This window comes from Pseudophryne corroboree, chromosome 9, assembly GCF_028390025.1.
Source record: "Pseudophryne corroboree isolate aPseCor3 chromosome 9, aPseCor3.hap2, whole genome shotgun sequence".
In the NCBI taxonomy this organism is placed as follows: domain Eukaryota; kingdom Metazoa; phylum Chordata; class Amphibia; order Anura; family Myobatrachidae; genus Pseudophryne; species Pseudophryne corroboree.
In genome coordinates this window covers 22,451,667-22,473,086 of record NC_086452.1, presented here as the reverse complement: position 1 = coordinate 22,473,086, position 21,420 = coordinate 22,451,667, and the positions used below count along the sequence as shown (strand labels likewise).

General features: G+C 48.4%; 1 protein-coding gene across 9 annotated transcripts in view; it reads left to right on the top strand.

The window, feature by feature from the left end:
• MSH4 (mutS homolog 4) overlaps window positions 1-21,420 on the top strand; it is a 344,804-nt gene that overhangs the window by 299,830 nt on the left and 23,554 nt on the right. For 4 of the 9 annotated variants that reach the window (XM_063939054.1, XM_063939055.1, XM_063939053.1 and 1 more), the window contains one exon: window positions 11,590-11,764. The exons of 1 other annotated variant lie outside the window; for it this stretch is intronic. In XM_063939054.1, the coding sequence (XP_063795124.1) occupies window positions 11,590-11,764 (175 nt within the window). Of the gene's footprint in view, window positions 1-8,621; window positions 8,858-11,589; window positions 11,765-11,843; window positions 11,933-21,420 lie in introns of those variants that run through there. 4 more of the 9 variants (XM_063939052.1, XM_063939051.1, XR_010186549.1 and 1 more) reach the window with 3 other exon arrangements.

The window sequence follows — 21,420 nt, the reverse complement described above, 5'->3', positions numbered from 1 at the left end:
GATGAAGTCATCCCTATCCTGATCAAAGCCAGGAAAGATATAACCGCAAAACATTATCACCGCATTTGGCGAAAATATGTTGCGTGGTGCGAGGCCAGTAAGGCCCCAACGGAGGAATTTTCAACTAGGTCGATTCCTACATTTCCTGCAAACAGGAGTGTCTATGGGCCTGAAATGGGGTCCATTAAGGTTCAAATTTCGGCCCTGTCAGTTTTCTTCCAAAAAGAACTAGCTTCAGTCCCTGAAGTTCAGACGTTTGTGAAAGGGGTACTGTATATACAGCCTCCTTTTGTGCCTCCAGTGGCACCTTGGGATCTAAATGTAGTTTTTGGGTTCCAAAAGTCACATTGGTTTGAACCACTTAAATATGTGGAGTTAAAATATCTCACATGGAAAGTGGTCATGCTGTTGGCCCTGGCCTGGGCCAGGTGCGTGTCAGAATTGGCGGCTTTATCCTGTAAAAGCCCTCATCTGATTTTCCATTCGGACAGGGCGGAATTGAGGACTTGTCCTCAGTTTCTCCCTAAGGTGTTTTTCAGCGTTTCACCTGAATCAACCTATTGTGGTGCCTGCGGCTACTAGGGACTTGGAGGACTCCAAGTTGCTAGGCGTTGTCAGAGCCCTGGAAATATAGGTTTCCAGGACGGCTGGAGTCAGAAAATCTGACTCGTTGTTTATTCTGTATGCACCCAACAAGCTGGGTGCTCCTGCTTCTAAGCAGACTATTGCTCGTTGGATTTGTAGTACAATTCAGCTTGCACATTCTGTGGCAGGCCTGCCACAGCCAAAATCTGTAAAAGCCCATTCCACAAGGAAGGTGGGCTCATCTTGGGCGGCTGCCCGAGGGGTCTCGGCTTTACAACTTTGCCGAGCAGCTACTTGGTCAGGAGCAAATACGTTTGTAAAATTCTACAAATTTGATACCCTGGCTGAGGAGGACCTGGAGTTCTCTCATTTGGTGCTGCAGAGTCATCCGCACTCTCCCGCCCGTTTGGGAGCTTTGGTATAATCCCCATGGTCCTTACGGAGTCCCCAGCATCCACTTAGGACGTTAGAGAAAATAAGAATTTACTTACCGATAATTCTATTTCTCGTAGTTCGTAGTGGATGCTGGGCGCCCATCCCAAGTGCGGATTGTCTGCAATACTGGTACATAGTTATTGTTACCAAAAAATCGGGTTATTGCTGTAGTGAGCCATCTTTTCTAGAGGCTCCTCTGTTATCATGCTGTTAACTGGGTTTAGATCACAAGTTATATGGTGTGATTGGTGTGGCTGGTATGAGTCTTACCCGGGATTCAAAATCCTTCCTTATTGTGTACGCTCGTCCGGGCACAGTATCCTAACTGAGGCTTGGAGGAGGGTCATGGGGGGAGGAGCCAGTGCACACCAGGTAGTTCTAAAGCTTTACTTTTGTGCCCAGTCTCCTGCGGAGCTGCTATTCCCCATGGTCCTTACGGAGTCCCCAGCATCCACTACGGACTACGAGAAATAGAATTATCGGTAAGTAAATTCTTATTTTTTAACCCCTGCCAGAATCCATAAAAATGCGGGAGAAAGTCCGCGAAAAAGGGGCGGAGCTATCTCCTTCAGCACACTGGCGCCATTTTTCCCTCACAGCTCCGTTGGAGGGAAGCTCCCTGGCTCTCCCCTGCAGTCAATACACTACAGAAAGGGTTAAAAAGAGAGGGGGGGCACAATTTAGGCGCAGTATATAATATATATAGGCAGCTATAAGGGAAAACACTCTTTATATGTGATATCCCTGTGATATATAGCGCCCTGGTGTGTGCTGGCATACTCTCCCTCTGTCTCCCCAAAGGGCTTTGTGGGGTCCTGTCCTCTGTCAGAGCATTCCCTGTGTGTGTGCGGTGTGTCGGTACGGCTGTGTCGACATGCATGAGGAGGATAATGATGTGGAGGCGGAGCGAATGCCTGTAAATGTGATGTCACCCCCTGCGGGATCGACACCGGTGTGGTTGGACTTATGGAAGGATTACGTGAAAGTGTCAACTCCTTACACAAAAGGTCGACGACACAGAACAGCCGCTACTCAGCTTGTGCCTGTTCCAGCGTCTCAAATGTCATGGGGGGCTCTAAAAACGCCCGCTACCTCAGATGGCAGAAACAGATGTCGACACGGTTACCGACTCCAGTGTCGACGACGATGAGACTAGGGTACCCTCCAAATAGGTCCACCCGTTACATGATTGAGGCAATGAAAAATGTATTACACATTTATGATAATACCCCAGGTACCACATAAAAGGGTATTATGTTTGGTGAGAGAAAACTACCAGTAGTTTTTCCTGCATCTGAGAAATTAAATGAGGTGTGTGAGGAAGCGTGGTCTTTCCCCGGTAAGAAATTGATAATTTCTAAACGGTAATTGGCAGCGTACCCTTTCCCGCCAGAGGATAGGTCACGTTGGGAAACACCCCATAGGGTAGATACAGCGCTTACACGCTTATCAGAAAAGGTGGCACTACCGTCTCCGGATACGGCCGCCCTGAAGGAACCTGCTGATAAAAAGCAGGGGGTTACCCTGAAAGATATAGTCACACACCCGGGCATTATATTGCGACCAGCCATTGCTTCGGCATGGATGTGCAGTGCTCCCGCTGCGTGGTCAGATTCCCTGTCGGAAAATAACTATGGATAGGGACAATATTTTGCTGACAATAGAGCATATAAAAGACGTGGTCTTATACATGCGTGATGCACAGAGGGATATTTGCCGGCTGGCATCAAAAATAAGCGCTAGGTCCATTGCCGCCAGACGGGGGTTATGGACTCGGCAATGGTCAGGCGATGCCGACTCGAATCGGCACATGGAAGTTTTGCCCTATAAGGGGGTAAATCTGTTTGGGGATGGTCTTTCAGACCTCGTTTCCACAGCTACTGCTGGGAAATCGACTTTTTTGCCACAAGCTACCCCACAACAAAAGAAAGCACCGTATCATCAAGTACAGTCCTTTCGGCCCCAAAAAAGCAAGAGGGCTAGAGGCTCATCCTTTCTGCCGAGAGGCAAAGGTAGAGGAAAAAGCTGCAGCACACAGCTAGTTCCCAAGAGCAGAAGTCCTCCCTGCGTCCGGTAAGTCCACAGCATGACGCTGGGGCTGCTCAGGCGGACCCGGGTACGGTGGGGGCCTGTCTCAGAAATTTCAGCGCCCAGTGGGCTCTCTCACATGGATCCCTGGGTCCTTCAAGTAGTATCTCAGGGGTACAGGCTGGAGTTCGAGACGTTCTTCCCCCCGCCGTTTCCTAAAATCTGCCTTACCGGCACCTCCCTCTGCCAGGGAGGCGGTGTTGGTGGCTATTCAACACTATAATCACAACAAGTGATTGTCAAGGTGCCCCTCCTTCAGCAAGGAAGGGGTTACTATTCCACAATGGTTGTGGTACCGAAACAGAACGGTTCGGTGAGACCCATCTTAAAATTAAAATACTTGAACTTTTATATCAGAAGATTCAAGTTCAAGATGGAATCACTCAGGGCGGTTATTACGAGCCTGGACGAGGGGGATTACAGGGTCTCCCTGGACATCAAGGATGCGTACCTGCATGTCCCCATTTACCCTCCTCACCAGGAGTACCTCAGATGTGTGGTACAGGACTGTCACTATCAGTTCCAGACGCTGCCGTTGGAGTTGTCCACGGCACCGAAGGTCTTTACCAAGGTAATGGCCGAAATGATGATACTCCTTCGCAAGAAGGAAGTTTTTTATTATCCCGTACTTGGACGATCTCCTGATAAAGGCGAGGTCCAAAGAACAGTTGGTAGTGGGGGTAGCACTCTCTCGGGAAGTGCTACAACAGCACGACTGGATTCTCAATATTCCAAAGTCACAGCTGGTCCCGACGACACGTCTTCTGTTCCTGGGAATGATTCTGGACACAGACCAGAAAAGAGTGTTTCTTCCAGTGGAAGCACACGAGTCCTGGAAAAAATGGTAGCTTCGTACGAAGCATAATTCCATTCGGAAGGTTCCACGCAAGGACGTTCCAGTGGGACCTGTGGGACAAATGGTCCGGGTCCCATCTACAGATACAACAGCGGATAACCCTGTCGGCAAGAAACAGGGTGTCGCTGCTGTGGTGGCTGCAGAGGGCTCATCTACTAGAGGGCCGCAGATTCGGAATACAGGACTGGGTCCTGGTGACCACGGAGGCCAGCCTTCGGGGCTGGGGTGCAGTCACACAGGGAAGAAATTTCCAAGGAGATTTCGCTTCACATAAATATTCTGGAGCTAAGGGCCATTTACAATGCCCTAAGCCAAGCAAGGCCCCTGCTTCAGAACCAGCCGGTACTGATCCAATCAGACAACATCACGGCGGTCACCCATGTAAACAGACAGGGCGGCACAAGAAGCAGGATGGCGATGGCAGAAGCCACAAGGATTCTCCGATGGGCGACCTACACCCGGGAGAATTGGGACTTCTTCCAGAAGTTTTCCAAATGCGGGTAAACCGTTGGGAATGACCACGGGTGGACATGATGGCTTCCCGCCTCAACAAAAAGTTGAAAAGATATTGCGCCAGGTCAAGGGACCCTCAGGCGATCGCTGTGGACGCTCTAGTGACACCGTGGGTGTACCAGTCGGTTTATGTGTTTCCCCCTCTGCCTCTCATACCAAAGGTACTGAGAATAATAAGAAGGCGAGGAGTAAGAACGATACTCGTGGTTCCGGATTGGCCAAGAAGAGCTTGGTACCCAGAACTTCAAGAAATGATATCAGAGGACCCATGGCCTCTACCGCTCAGACAGGATCTGCTACAGCAGGGGCCCTGTCTGTTCCAAGACTTACCGCGCCTGCGTTTGACGGCATGGCGGTTGAACACCGGATCCTAAAGGAAAGGGGCATTCAAGAGTACCAGAAAATAGAAACACTCACCAAGAGTAGACTCAAAAAAGGAGAAGACAACATCATTGAAAGGAAAAAGAAAAAATTCCTTAGGGACAGGTGGGGAGTGAAGACTACCCACATAAGTAATAAAGGAACAATACGCACACCAAAGAGTAGGTCACAAAACAAGATTGGACCAACAATCAAAACACAAAAATACATAATTCACAAACAATACAAACATCCCACAACCAGTAGATCCCTGACGTATCAGGAGTATATGACCCTGATACACTCTGATAGACAAACAACTAGGAACTTAGAATCAGAAACAGAGTCAGACATTACAGACACATCATGCATGGCAGAAATCGACTCCTCGTTCTCCATCCACGAGGTAGTGGACTCAAGACCAAACACAACCACAAGGGACATTGTGGAGAAAGGACACACTCTAGAGACATCAAACAAAATCATGGAAGAACAAAGGGACAACACACAGCAGACCAATATAGGAATAGAAAACATATCAAATCAGAACCCATATGCAGACAGAGAAAAGGGGAAACACTGGGACATCGATTTTTTAGACCTAGAGGCAGGGATTGCGGCCTGCCGTTCACCCAAGACACACACAAAAACCAACAAAAGAAAACTTACAGAACCAGACGAGGATGCAGGGGAGGCCAAAAAAACAAAACCCACTCCACCGCAAATAGAATAGGAAAGCAGGAAGGGGTATTCAACCTAAGCAGTTTCCCATTGGGGGAGCAACATAAAACATTACTCAACAAGGGTCTCAAGTTCGCACCCACCAAAAAGATGAACAAGTTTGAAACATATTTGGATATACAGGCACTCACAAGGAAAATAACACTCCAAAAATATTTTGCACAAACAAATCTACAGTACAAACCAGAGGACAAATCCATAGATTACAAACATACCAGCTACAAACCACCATCCACATTCTACCCCCAACATGTAAAGGGTCATATTATAAACACATTTGAACAACTAGTAACCAATGACCTGGACAAAATTGGAGACACATGCAAGAGACGGGCCAACTTGACCAAGGGAGAGATACAGGCACTAGAGGAACTCGAGTTTAAAGACTCTTGTCATTAAACCGGCAGACAAGGGGGGTGGAATAGTACTGCTTGACAAAACTGATTACATGCAAGAGTCCAGACGATTACTGGGAGATACACAGACCTACACCAAACTACCAGGAGACCCCACACAAGAGTACAAGCAAGAACTACAGACCCTTCTGAATGAAGGTTTATCCCTAGGGATCATCAATAAGAAAGAATTTAATTTCCTCACTCCCAACAACCCAGTCATACCAGTCTTTTACTACCTCCCCAAAATTCATAAAGACACCAAACACCCACCAGGCCGGCCCATCATTTCAGGGATCAACTCGCTCACCTCAAATCTATCTAGGTACATAGACTTCTTTTTACAACAACATGTAACCAAACAGAAATCATACCTCAGAGACACCACACATACACTCCAACTACTGCAAGACATAACATGGACAGAAGACATGTTACTGGTGACCAGCGATGTGACATCCCTGTATACAGTAATAGAACACACACAAGGTACCGAAAGCACAAGGCACTTCCTCCTAAAAGACGAGACACTTCAACAAACACAGACAGAATTTATTATAAAGGCAATCACATTCATCCTGGAACACAACTATACATGGTTTGACAACACTTACTACAAACAGCAGACAGGGACGGCTATGGGGATCAGGTTTGCCCCGAGCTATGCCAACCTGTTCATGAGTAAGTGGGAGGAGGACAACATCTGGCAGGGGCATGACTTTGGGGCAAACCTGGTACTCTGGCGCCGCTTCATAGATGACATACTGTTTATTTGGAAAGGGACCGTAAATGACTTACAGGCATTCTTATCTTACATTAACGACAACGATCGGAATCTACAATTCACCACCACGTACAGTAGAGAGAAGGCGATATTCCTGGATCTAGATATCCACATTGTCAACAACAGAGTAGAAACACGCACACACCACAAACCAGTAGACGTGAACAGCTATATTCTATCTACCAGCAGCCATCATCCCAATTGGCTCAAGAGCATTCCTGTAGGACAGTTTACTCGACTGAGGAGAAACTGCACACAGATTAATGACTACAAGGAACAGGGACAGGAGCTAAAACAGAAATTCCTTGAGAAAAGATATGATAAAGAGACCATAGACAAGGCATACCAGAAATTGGAAGAGACAGATAGAGAAACACTTTTAACATACAAGGATAGGAATCAATCGAAGAAAGGAGATGATATTTATTTTGTGACACAATACAACAGTGCAGCTGGAAAAATTAAACAGAGCATAAAGAAACACTGGGCCATCCTAATGCAGGACGAGACATTAGCAAGAATTCTTCCCCCACAGCCAAAAGTGGTGTACAGAAAGGCCCCTGATCTAAGCAGTAAATTAGTACATAACCACATTCCTCCATCAGAGACCCATCAGATGAAGATATACGGTGAGACCAAAAGACAGGGGTTTCACTACTGTGGTTCATGTCTAGGCTGCAGGACCACGTGCACAAGAACTACCAAGAGCATTACAGAATTCTTCTCAAACACCACAGGACAGAAATACATGGTTAAGGAAGAGCTTTCATGCCACACGAAAGGGGTCATATACCTCATTACATGTCCATGCGGACTTCAATATATTGGACGCACGATCAGGTCACTGAAGATCAGGATAGCAGAACATATACATAACATAAAAAGAGGCTACAAGAAACACAGCGTATCACAACACTTCAAAGAGAAACATGGGCAAGACCCCACACACATACAATTCATGGCAATACAACAAGCAACCAAGAACTGGCGAGGAGGAGACTATATAAAAAAGATCAACAAGGAAGAACTCAAATGGATCTTCACCTTGAAGACCCTTACACCGAAGGGTCTGAATATAGAATATAACATCACCTCAGTCATGCTATAAGTTAGAACCCTATTGATAGGTACGCACAGAAACTGATTCTCCCCACCCCCAATCGAAAGTGTACACCCTCCCTGCCCACTCCACAGTATATCCCACCGATTTACATAATTATGGGTGTTCAATTTGTGCATAGTTGGGGACACCAGGGCCCTCAGTCATAATCCAACAGAGGACATACTACACTGTAACAGGCATCATCATTAAGGGACAACATAAGGTCGTATGTAGAAGATTAGTCACAACAATTCTGTGTGAGGGACACTTTCCAATCACAGTAACCATCAGATCTCAGGCATGCCAGAGTACATTCAATTCATCCCAGCACAAGTGCGAACATTCACCTTTGTCCACACACACTCTTCAGATATTTATACATCTGCATAACAAAAGGGTTTGCAACTCATCACACTTTTCAAGGAGGTTATGTACACATCCCGTAACCCTTTCCAATATTTATTACCCATGTCTCCTAAATATATACACAAACAGGATTCATGTAATTCATTGGACATCCGGACAAATGGGACAGACTTTGTATAAATCCCAGTGAACTTTATTGACAATAATGAATAAGGAACATTCCATTGACAAAGAGGGTGGCACCAACCAGCAACCAATCACGGGATAGACATTGACTTAAAAGCAATCCAGAGTATCAGGGTTGTAATCCTAGAAAAAGGCACGTATGCTGAAATGCGTTGGAGACCTGATACACACTCCAACACAGACTTTTTTTCCCCTATCATCACACTACAGATCCCCCTCTCAGGCCGGAGAGGGAGAGTGCATGATTCGGAACACCTCGTCCGCTCACGTGACCCAGCACGTGACGCTGTAACCAGGAAGCAGACGGGACCCGCGAACAGGAGCAACACAGCAGCGCCTGCAATCGAACCGGGGACCGGAGCTGCAGACTGACATCACGGAGGCAGCTCAGGACGTGGGACGGGACTGCGGAAACCGGCGGCAGGCGCATCCACCTGCCCCCAGCGGTAAGTGATACTTACACAGCCGCACACCCGCCACCTCCAGCCGAGCACAACAGGAAGAGTCTGACAGGCGGGACACCGCAAACTGTCACACTCATCCCACATCAGACTAACAGAGAACATTCAGAAGTACATAGGCAGACCACACCTATGGTAAAGGTGACCCTTACTAGGGTACACCTGATATTAACCCCAGCGGGGGTCCACTCTGAACAGGGTATACCATTAGGAGGGTATACATACAAAGGGTAGTCTGCTAAGACACACCTGATAGTGGCATTTAAGACCTATTGACTACTAAAATCTGGGCAAAAGTGCACCGCTCAGGAGGGTACAGCTATAAAGGGTATCTTACATGACACACCTGAAGAGGGCTGTACATAAACCTAAACAATAAACCAGTACAGTTCACTGCGTCTCACGGTCATTATTATACATACAGGGCCTACATCCATCATTGACATTCACGCAGAAGTAGACAATTGCATCACCTTCCCCTTCCACTCTCTCTACCCCCCCTGCCCCCCTCCTGGCATCCGTATCCCCAAGTGCGCTGTCCATTCTCTCTTTCACACCGTGGGTGTACCAGTCGGTTTATGTGTTTCCTCCTCTACCTCTCATACCCAAGGTACTGAGAATAATAAGAATGCGAGGAGTGAAAACCATACTCGTGGTTCCGGATTGGCCAAGAAGAGCTTGGTACCCAGAACTGCAAGAGATGCTGGCAGAGGACCCTTGGCCTCTGCCGCTCAGACAAGACCTGCTGCAGCAGGGACCCTGTCTGTTCCAAGACTTACCGCGGCTGCGTTTGACGGCATGGTGGTTGAACACCGGATCCTAAAGGAAAAGGGTATTCCGGAGGAAGTCATCCCTACCCTGATCAAAGCCAGGAAGGATGTCACCGCAAGACATTATTACCGCATTTGGCGGACATATGTTGCTTGGTGTGAGGCCATGAAGGCCCCGAGGGAGGAATTTCAACTGGGTCGATTCCTACACTTCCTGCAAGCAGGGGTGACGTTGGGCCTCAAATTGGGGTCCATCAAGGTCCAGATTTCGGCTCTGTCGATTTTCTTCCAGAAAGAACTGGCTTCACTGCCTGAAGTTCAGACTTTTGTCAAAGGAGTTCTGCATATTCAGCCTCCTTTTGTGCCCCCAGTGGCACCTTGGGATCTCAATGTGGTTTTGGCATTCCTGAAATCACATTGGTTCGAACCACTTAAGACTGTGGAATTAAAATATCTCACGTGGAAAGTGGTCATACTGTTGGCCCTGGCTTCGGCCAGGCGGGTTTCAGAATTGGCGGCTTTGTCTTGTAAAAGCCCTTATCTGATTTTCCAGATGGATAGGGCAGAATTGAGGACTCGTCCTCAGTTTCTCCCGAAGGTGGTCTCAGCTTTTCACTTGAACCAACCTATTGTGGTGCCTGCGGCTACTAGGGACTTGGAGGATTCCAAGTTGCTGGACGTAGTCAGGGCCCTGAAAATTTATGTTTCCAGGACGGCTGGAGTCAGAAAAACTGACTCGCTGTTTATCCTGTATGCACCCAACAAGCTGGGTGCTCCTGCTTCTAAGCAGTCTATTGCGCGCTGGATTTGTAGCGCTATTCAGCTGGCGCATTCTGCGGTAGGATTACCGCAGCCTAAATCAATAAAAGCCCATTCCACAAGGAAGGTGGGCTCATCTTGGGCGGCTGCCCGAGGGGTCTCGGCTTTACAACTTTGCCGAGCAGCTACTTGGTCAGGGGCAAACACGTTTGCTAAATTCTACAAATTTGATTCCCTGGCTGAGGAGGACCTGGAGTTCTCTCATTCGGTGCTGCAGAGTCATCCGCACTCTCCCGCCCGTTTGGGAGCTTTGGTATAATCCCCATGGTCCTTACGGAGTCCCCAGCATCCACTAGGACGTCAGAGAAAATAAGATTTTACTCACCGGTAAATCTATTTCTCGTAGTCCGTAGTGGATGCTGGGCGCCCATCCCAAGTGCGGATTGTCTGCAATACTTGTACATAGTTATTGTTACAAAAATCGGGTTTTGTTGTGAGCCATCTCTTCAGAGGCTCCAATTGTTATCATACTGTTAACCGGGGTTCCTATCACGTGTTATATGGTGTGATTGGTGTGGCTGGTATGAGTCTTACCCGGGATTCAAAATCCTTCCTTATTGTGTCAGCTCTTCCGGGCACAGTTCCTAACTGAGGCTTGGAGGAGGGTCATAGGGGGAGGAGCCAGTGCACACCAGATAGTCCTAAATCTTTCTTTAGAGTGCCCAGTCTCCTGCGGAGCCCGTCTATTCCCCATGGTCCTTACGGAGTCCCCAGCATCCACTACGGACTACAAGAAATAGATTTACCGGTGAGTAAAATCTTATTATTTCCCCTTGTGTTCCATTGTCCATACTGTGTGATGCAGTGATGCTCTTACTTTGGCGGTCACACAGCCAATTAGCGAGCGAGAGTACATCAGAATGCCATCACTCCCGCCAGAAAGAAATGATCAACTGCACCGTCCTGTGCCCCCCTCCCAGCGTCAAGCCTACGACCTCCCTGGGACCTCATCCCACCTTCTGCCATAGAATGTTAGGATTGTTAACTGCTTCTTTCTGTTTGAGCCGATTTCCTAACTATCCTATATAATAAAAAGCTGACGCAGCTCCTCACCTCTATGGGGGGAATTCAAGTGTTTTGTTCAATATAAATGCCCAGTTATACCGTACATGTGTGTTATCATTCCAGGCTTTTACTCTGTTTGCAACCCATTTCCTGGAATTATGTCACCTTGGTTCAATTTATCCGAATGTAGAAAACTTTCACTTTGAAGTGAAGCACTTGGGGGACAGGTCGGGGAATGAGGAATCCATCACGTACACCTACCTGCTATCAAAAGGTCATACCAAGGAGAAGAATTACGGTAATGAGTTATCCCCTTCATTTCCCTTCCCTCACCTTATTCTTATTAAAGGCTTTTATCCATCATCTTCATTTTTCAGGCTTGAAAGCAGCATCTCTGTCATCCTTACCGTCCTCAGTAATGAAGGATGCCAACGAAATCTCACGTCTAGTGGCAGACAAGGTCCTGGTAGGTTCCCAGCTGGTTAGTTTTATATATATATATATATATTATATATATATATATATATATATATATATACTGTGATTATTCCGGCGGCACTCAAACAGTCTGGACAAGTAGGTAAATTCTGAGATCTTTATTAGACCATTGGATGGTCTAATAAAGATCTCAGCATTTACCTACTTGTCCAGACTGTTTGAGTGCCGCCGGAATAACCACAGCATATTGAGTGGCCGCAATCACCACTCACGGAGGGCACCGCAGCAAGTTCAACCTATTATCCGTTTTGGAGTGCCGGGTGAACAGTTCTGTGTATATATATATATATATATATATTTATTTCTCTTATGTCCTAGAGGATGCTGGGGACTCCGTAAGGACCATGGGGATAGACGGGCTCCGCAGGAGACATGGGCACTAAAAAGAACTTTAGATATGGGTGTGCACTGGCTCCTCCCTCTATGCCCCTCCTCCAGACCTCAGTTTGATACTGTGCCCAGAGGAGACTGGGTGCATTACAGGGAGCTCTCCTGAGTTTCCTGAAAGAAAGTATTTTAGTTAGGTTTTTTATTTTCAGGGAGCCTGCTGGCAACAGGCTCCCTGCATCGTGGGAATGAGGCGAGAGAAGCAGACCTACTTAAATGCTAGGCTCTGCTTCTTAGGCTACTGGACACCATTAGCTCCAGAGGGAGTCGGAACGCAGGTCTCACCCTCGCCGTTCGTCCCGGAGCCGCGCCACCGTCCTCCTCACAGAGCCGGAAGATAGAAGCCGGGTGAGTATGTGAAGATAGAAGACTTCAGAGGCGGCAGAAGACTTCGGATCTTCACTGAGGTAACGCGCAGCGGTAACGCTGCGCGCCATTGCTCCCACACAGCACACACACGGCAGGCACTGTAAGGGTGCAGGGCGCAGGGGGGGGCGCCCTGGGCAGCAATTAAACCTCCGATCTGGCTGAAATATATATATATAGGCTCTACACTATATATAAGAGATCCCCCGCCAGTTTTTGAAAGATTTTAAGCAGGACCGAAGCCCGCCGCTGAGGGGGTGGAGCTTGGTCCTCAGCACTCACCAGCGCCATTTTCTCCACAGCACACCGCTGAGAGGAAGCTCCCCGGACTCTCCCCTGCTGAACACGGTGACAGAGGGTTTGAAAGAAGGGGGGGGGGCACATAATTTGGTGCAGTGTAATAATAATAGCGCTATCTGGGTAAAGATATTTGTTTTTCCCTGGGTCATTGGCGCTGGGTGTGTGCTGGCATACTCTCTCTCTGTCTCTCCAAAGGGCCTTGTGGGGGAACTGTCTTCAGATAAGAGAATTCCCTGAGTGTGTGGTGTGTCGGTACGCGTGTGTCGGCATGTCTGAGATAGAAGGCTCTCCTAGGGAGGAGGTGGAGCAAATGAGTGTGGTATCTCCGTCGGCAACACCGACGCCTGACTGGTTGGATATGTGGAATGTTTTAAGTGCTAATGTGAATTTATTGCACAAAAGGTTGGACAAAGCTGAGTCCAGGGAGTGTACAGGGAGTCAAGCCCTGCCTGCCACTATGTCGCAGGGACCTACTGGGTCTCAAAAGCGCCCACTATCCCAAATGGTAGACACTAATACCGACACGGATTCTGACTCCAGTGTCGACTACGATGATGCAAAGTTACAGCCAAAATTGGCTAAAAGTATTCAATATATGATTATTGCAATAAAGGATGTGTTGCATATCACAGAGGAACCCCCTGTCCCTGACACGAGGGTGCGCATGTATAAGGAAAAGAAACCTGAGGTAACCTTTACCCCTTCTCATGAGCTGAACGAGTTATTTTAAAAGGCTTGGGAATCTCCAGACAAGAAACTGCAGATTCCCAAAAGGATTCTTATGGCGTATCCTTTCCCAACTAAGGACAGGATACGGTGGGAATCCTCCCCAAGGGTGGACAAAGCGTTGACACGTTTATCCAAAAAGGTAGCGCTGCCATCCCAAGATACGGCTACCCTCAGGGATCCTGCTGAACGCAAGCAGGAGGCTACCTTGAAGTCCATTTATACACATTCTGGTACCTTACTCAGACCGGCGATAGCGTCGGCTTGGGTTTGTAGCGCTGTAGCAGCATGGACAGATACCTTATCGGCGGAAATTGATACCCTGGATAAGGATACCATTTCCCTGTCATCCATCTGGGGGACGCTGCGCCGTTACTTGTGGGTTAGAGGTGTGTGGTAGTGGAGTTTGGCACAGAATCTATCAAAAAAACTGCCTCCTCCCCCCTCTAACCCCTCCCATCTCCTTCCTGCTCAGCCACCAAGTCAGCTTTAGTTATGTGCCTGTGGAGTACAGACACAGTTTTGTTTTGTTTTTTCTTTTTCTGAGTTTATTCTCAAGAGTACCTCGTCCCTGACAGGTACTACTGGAGTGGGTTTAGTATCCCACTCGGAGCTGCCGCCGCAGGCCACCACACTTGGGTCACTGGGGCCTTTTCTTCACTCAGGATGCGGCAGACATAAGGTACAGGACAGCCACAATCTGTCACTGACAGTATTGGGCTGTCCCCTCTATTATTGCTCTGTTTGTTATATATGCTCTCCCCCCCCCCCCCCCCCCCCCCCCCCCGCCTGCCAGCCATCGAACACCCCCTCCCTCCCCCCGCAGTGATTGTGAGTGATCGGGTTGTGGGAACTTGTTGTAACTAGGTCCAGGAGAGTGTTATACACTCCCTGGGACCAACACAAAGCTGCCGCGATAGCCGCTGTGTGTAGCGGCGCGCGGGAGCCCGAACTTCCGGTTTCGGCGATACAGTGAAGAGCCGCGCGTCAGACTGGCAGGGACGGCTTCCCGCCCTGCTCTACCCGCGCGTGCTGTGCTGCAGCTTCCTGAAAGGCTTCGGGACGCCATCTTCTTCGGCTGCATACTGGGGGACGCTGTGCTACAAACACACAGGAATACACTATCTTCCAGGGGAAGTTTTTTCATTACAGTCATCTAACTGCAAGTATATTGTGGACTAGCCCTAGTGGGGGATAGCAGTCAGCCTTCTTGGGGGCGCTAAAATCGAGAGATAACTACTAGGATTTTATAGTACAGGTTACTGCTCTTAAATATTAAATTAGAATAAAGAATGGCCAGTAAACCGGACAAGGCTACAAAGGGCAAAACGGCCTCAGTAGTGTATTTTTCCTGTTCACAGTGTGGCTCAAAGCTGGCTAAGGGTAGTGCTGACGCAGGTACCGTCTGTACTTCGTGCTCTGGTGCATCAGTGGCGGATCAGCAGGGAGGTTCCACAGATCAATCTATGCCCCCATGGTGGATGCCATTTCAGATTTGCGTCAGTCTAGGTCGGAGGCTGAATCTGCTCAAACTCAGGTGGAGCCCCTGTGGGCCCAAAATATGGGCAAGTTTCTTAACTGATTTAACTCATTCTTTAAATAAGTTTGTAAACTCTGCCAGCAGTTCCGCTGCTACTAAATGACCACAACCGTTACCCGCTATAACGTTTCCAGGAGAGGAGTTGGATTCTCTAACATCTCCATTGGAGGAAGGGGAGGTAGATCCTGAATGGGACGAAGTTTCGGCTTGGGAAGACGAGGAACTATCTACTAGCTCAGGTGTTAGATTGCTAATAGAAGCCATTCGTCAGACTCTTAATATTCAGGATGCGGCAGTGGCGGAGACTTCCTCTGCCTTTTTCAAACGACAGAAGAGACAGGTAACTGCCTTCCCTTCTTACTCTCACTTTGCGGATATTTTAAAAGAACCCTGGCTTAAGCCAGATTCTCGTTTCCAGGCTCCTAAGAAATTAAAATTTCTATATCCTTTTACGGAGGAAGATACAAAATTTTGTGAGACAGCCCCAAAGGTAGACGCTCCTATTTCACATTTGGCAAAAGCTACGGTTATTCCTTCTGTACAGTCCGTGACTTTAAAAGACCCTACAGATAGGAAGATAGAAGCATTACTAAAATCTATGTTTTCTTTATCAGGTGTCTCTCCGTCCAGTTCTGGTGGGAGCCTGGGTCCTTAAGGCCGTGTAAGAATGGCTAGCACAGGTCGTATCTGGAATGCAGTCGGACGATCCGTCGGAAGCCATTCAATTAGCAGAACAGATTTCGGAGGCTCTTACTTATGTGGGTGAGGCCTTGTTAGATTCTGTTGCACTACAGTCCCGTGTTTCTGCCTTGACAGTGTCAGCAAGACGGTCTCTTTGGCTTAGGGTTTGGAATGCTGATTCGGACTCAAAGCAGACCTTGACGGCAGTTCCCTTTGAAGGGGAGTTTCTTTTTGGGTCAGAGTTAAAGAAGATTATTTCAGATACTACTGGAGGAAAGAGCCCCTTTCTTCCATCTGCTCTTCACAAACCGAAACCTACAAGGTTTCGGTCCTTTCGTACGCAGGGCAGAGGTAATATCCAATCCTTTCGTGCTTTCTCCAGATTTCCACGAAGAGGGTCATTCAGAGGTAGAGGATCTCAGGCTACTCACAGACCGTCCAGTAAGCCTGCCGACAAGCCTGATGCATGACGCTTCAGGTCTTCCGGAGGGATCGATGAAGGTTGGGGCTCGGTTACTTCAGGTCAGGGAAGTGTGGCTCCTGTCGAAACCAGATCGGTGGGTAATGGGGGTCATATCCAGAGGATAATTGTTGGATCTCGAAGAGACAGTCCCATTCCGGCTATTCGTCACACCTCTCCCAGACGATCCCTCCAGACGTCAAGCTCTTCTTTAGGCAACAGCAACCCTCTTACAAAATGGAGTAATCCTTCCGGTTCCCTCTCCTCAGAGGGGTCGGGGTTTTTACTCGGGTCTTTTTCTCGTGGACAAACCGGATGGTTCGTTCCGACCCATTCTGAATCTAAAAGCCTTCAACCCGTATCTCTCAACCCAAAAATTCAAGATGGAATCCATTCGCTCAATTATCGCCACCATGGAGCCAGGGGAATATTTGGCTTCAATAGACATAAAAGACGCCTACTTACATGTCCCAATTTGGATAGGACATCAATCTCTTCTGAGATTTGCAGTCGGTCCGTGGCTTCTCGAGTTTTTACAAAAGTCATGGGTTCTCGAGTTTTTACAAAAGTCATGGGTCATGTCGTCGCGGTTCTCCGTTGTCAAGGGGTCAACATCACTCCATACTTGGACGACCTGTTGGTCAAGGCCCCGTCAGCGGAGATTCTCACTCAGAACCTGCGTCTAATGATAGAGACACTGCAGTCATTCGGGTGGATAATCAACTTTCCAAAGTCGTCTTTACTCCCATCCCAGAAAATTATTTTTCTGGGACTTTTAGTCGACACCAACAGCCAGAAGGTGTTTCTTCCTACGGACAAGATTCAGGATCTGCAGTCCAGAATCCGGACCCTGTTACACTTACCGGTAGTGTCGGTCCTCAGATGCATGCAGGTGTTAGGCAAGATGGTGTCCTCCTTCGAGGCAGTCCCATACGCCAGATTTCATGCCCGACCTCTTCAGGCCCAGATTCTCAGCTGTTGGACTCGGACGGATCCACGTCTCGAATTGCAGTTGATCCGCTTGTCGGTAAAGACTCGTTTGTCGCTTCACTGGTGGCTTCACAGTCACAATTTGAGAAAAGGAGCACCGTTCACGGTTTGGTCTTCGATGATGGTCACCACGGACGCAAGCCTCAGCGGTTGGGGAGCCGTGTTCCAAACTCATCACTTCCAGGGGCGCTGGAACAGTCAGGAGTCAAAATTACAGATCAACATTCTGGAATTGAGGGCGATCCGGTATGCACTCCTTCAGATTCAAACCATGGTACAGGGTCATCCAGTTCGTGTGCAGTCCGACAATGCCACAGCAGTGGCTTACATCAACAAACAAGGAGGAACTCGTAGCTGGTCCGCCATGAGAGAAGTCGCTCAGATTCTCACGTGGGCGGAACGTTGGGTTCCAGTAATATCCGCAATTCACATTCCAGGAGTCGAGAACTGGGAAGCGGATTTTTTGAGTCGTCACACGATACATCCGGGAGAATGGAAACTTCACCAGGAGGTGTTTCTCTCTCTAGTGGCCCGCTGCGGAATGCCCGACGTAGACCTAATGGCGTCTCGCCTCAACAAGAAGCTTCCTTGCTACGGCTCGCGGACTCAGGATCCTCAAGCATTTCTAATCGATGCTCTAACAGCTCCGTGGCAGTTTCAACTGGGATACGTGTTTCCGCCAATTCCACTGCTTCCACGTCTGCTTCAACGCATTTGGCGAGAGGGGCTCGCAATAATTCTGGTGGCTCCAGATTGGCCGCGCCGACAGTGGTACACTCTTCTGCGCAGCATGGTCGTAGGAGACCCCTTTCGTCTCCCCCTGCGACCAGATCTTCTTCTTCAAGGGCCTTGTCGCCACCCAGATTTAAGTCGGCTGGCTTTGACGGCTTGGTTCTTGAATCCAACATTTTAAAAGTAAAAGGTCTTTCTCGTTCTGTTGTACAGACGATGATTCGGGCTAGGAAACCGGTGACTTCTGGCATTTACCATAGGGTATGGCGTATTTACATTGCTTGGTGCGAAAAGCGGGGCTTGACTCCGCATTTGTTTAGACTTCCTCGTCTGCTATCTTTCCTTCAAGAGGGTCTCGATAAGGGTCTGAGGCTGTCTTCACTGAAGGGTCAGGTTTCAGCCTTGTCGGTTCTTTTTCAAAAGAAACTAGCAATTATTCCAGAGGTTCAGACATTCCTTCAGAGAGTACTTCGGATTCAACCACCTTTTGTTCCTCCGGTTCCTCCCTGGGATTTAAACTTGGTCCTTACGGCCCTTCAAAAATCTCTATTTGAGCCTTTGGAATCTGTCGAACTACGTTATCTAACACTAAAAGTTGTTTTTCTTTTGGCTATTGCCTCAGCTAGACGAGTGTCTGAGTTGGCGGCCCTTTCTTGCAGGCCAGCCTTGTTAGTGTTTCATGAGAACCGGGTGGTTCTGCGGACTAAACCTTCTTTCCTTCCAAAGGTTGTTTCTGCATTCCATTTAAATCAGGACATTGTCCTTCCGGCATTTACTGACTCAATTAGGGCTCATTCGACTAGAGCTGTTGGAGCATCTTGGGCTGTTCGCGGTGGTGCATCTATTGAGCAGCTGTGCAGGGCGGCGACCTGGTCATCAGTCCATACTTTCACAAAGTTTTACCGTTTTCATACTTTTGGTTTGGAGACTGCCTCTATTGGGCGTCGTATTTTACAGATGGCTATGCCGTCAACATCTCCCTCCTCTCATTAGCTTGCTTTGGGAAATCCCACAAGTAACGGCGCAGCGTCCCCCAGATGGATGACAGAGAAATAGGGATTTTTGTTTACTTACCGTAAAATCTCTTTCTCTGAGTCCATCTGGGGGACGCTGTGATACCCTCCCGTAGTTTTGTCTGGTTTATTTGGTTGTTTTTTTGTTCTGGTCTATCTCCTTTGGCTTGGCTAAACGTTAACTGACTTGGTGGCTGAGCAGGAAGGAGATGGGAGGGGTTAGAGGGGGGAGGAGGCAGTTTTTTTTTATAGATTCTGTGCCAAACTCCACTACCACACACCTCTAACCCACAAGTAACGGCGCAGCGTCCCCCAGATGGACTCAGACAAAGAGATTTTACGGTAAGTAAACAAAAATCCCTATTTTATTGACCCTGGGTCATATTAAAGATGCTGTCTTATATATGAGAGATGCTCAAAGAGACATTGGCCTACTGGGTTCTAGAGTCAACGCTATGGCGATTTCTGCTAGACGAGTCCTATGGACCCGACAATGGACGGGTGATGCCAACTCGAAAAGGCATATGGAGGTTTTACCTTACAAGGGTGAGGAATTGTTTGGGGAAGGTCTCTCGGGCCTAGTTTCCACAGCCACGGCAGGTAAATCAACTTTTTTGCCTTATGTTTCCTCACAGCCTAAGAAAGCGCCACATTATCAGATGCAGTCCTTTCGGTCGCATAAAAACAAGAGAGTACGGGGATCGTCCTTTCTTGCCAGAGGTAAGGGCAGGGGGAAAAGCTACCAACCACAGCTAGTTCCCAGGAGCAGAAGTCCTCCCCGGCCTCTACAAAATCCACCGCATGACGCTGGGGCTCCGCTGAGGGAGTCCGCCCCAGTGGGGGCACGTCTTCGACTTTTCAGCCACATCTGGGTTCACTCACAGGTGGATCCCTGGGCAATAGAAATTGTTTCCCGGGGTTACAAGCTGGAATTCGAAGAGGTGCCTCCTCGCCGCTTTTTCAAATCGGCCCTACCAGCTTCTCCCCAGAGAGGGAGATAGTTTTAAATGCAATTCAAAAATTGTGTCTGCAACAAGTGGTGGTCAAAGTTCCCCTGCTTCAACAAGGGATGGGGTATTACTCAACCCTGTTTGTAGTCCCGAAACCGGACGGTTCGGTCAGACCCATTTTAAATTTAAAATCCTTAAACCTATACTTAAAAAGGTTCAAGTTCAAGATGGAATCGCTCAGAGCGGTCATCGCCAGCCTGGAAGGGGGGGATTATATGGTGTCCCTGGACATAAAGGATGCATACCTTCATGTTCCCATATATCCACCTCATCAGGCATACCTGAGATTTGCGGTACAGGATTGTCATTACCAATTTCAGACGTTGCAGTTTGGGCTTTCCACGGACCCGAGGATTTTCACCAAGGTAATGGCGGAAATGATGGTGCTCCTGCGCAAGGAGGGTGTAACAATTATCCCGTACTTGGACGATCTCCTGATAAAAGCGAGATCACGAGAGCAGTTGCTGAACAGCGTATCACTCTCACTGAAGGTGTTGCAACAACACGCCTGGACTCTCAATATCCCGAAGTCACTGTTGGTTCCTACGACTCGTTTGCCCTTCTTAGGCATGATTCTGGATACGGACCAGAAAAGGGTTTATCTTCCGATAGAAAAGGCCCAGGAACTCATGACTCTGGTCAAGGACCTATTGAAGCCGAAAAGGGTGTCAGTGCATCACTGCACTCGAGTCCTGGGAAAGATGGTGGCGTCTTACGAGGCCATTCCCTTCGGCAGGTTCCATGCGAGGACTTTCCAATGGGACCTGCTGGACAAGTGGTCCGGGTCACATCTACAGATTCATCAGATGATCACCCTGTCCCCCAGGGCCAGGATATCTCTCCTGTGGTGGCTGCAGAGTGCTCACCTTCTAGAGGGTCGCAGGTTCGGCATTCAGGACTGGATTCTGGTAACCACGGACGCGAGCCTCCGAGGTTGGGGAGCAGTCACACAGGGAAGAAACTTCCAAGGTCTCTGGTCAAGCCAGAGGCTTGTCTTCACATCAACGTCCTGGAATTGAGGGCCATATACAACGCCCTTCGTCAAACGGAGAATTTGCTTCGCGACCTACCAGTTCTGATTCAGTCAGACAACATCACCGCAGTGGCTCATGTAAACCGCCAAGGTGGAACAAAGAGCAGAGTAGCAATGGCGGAAGCCACCAGGATTCTTCGCTGGGCGGAGAATCATGTAAGCGCACTGACAGCAGTGTTCATTCCGGGAGTGGACAACTGGGAAGCAGACTTCCTCAG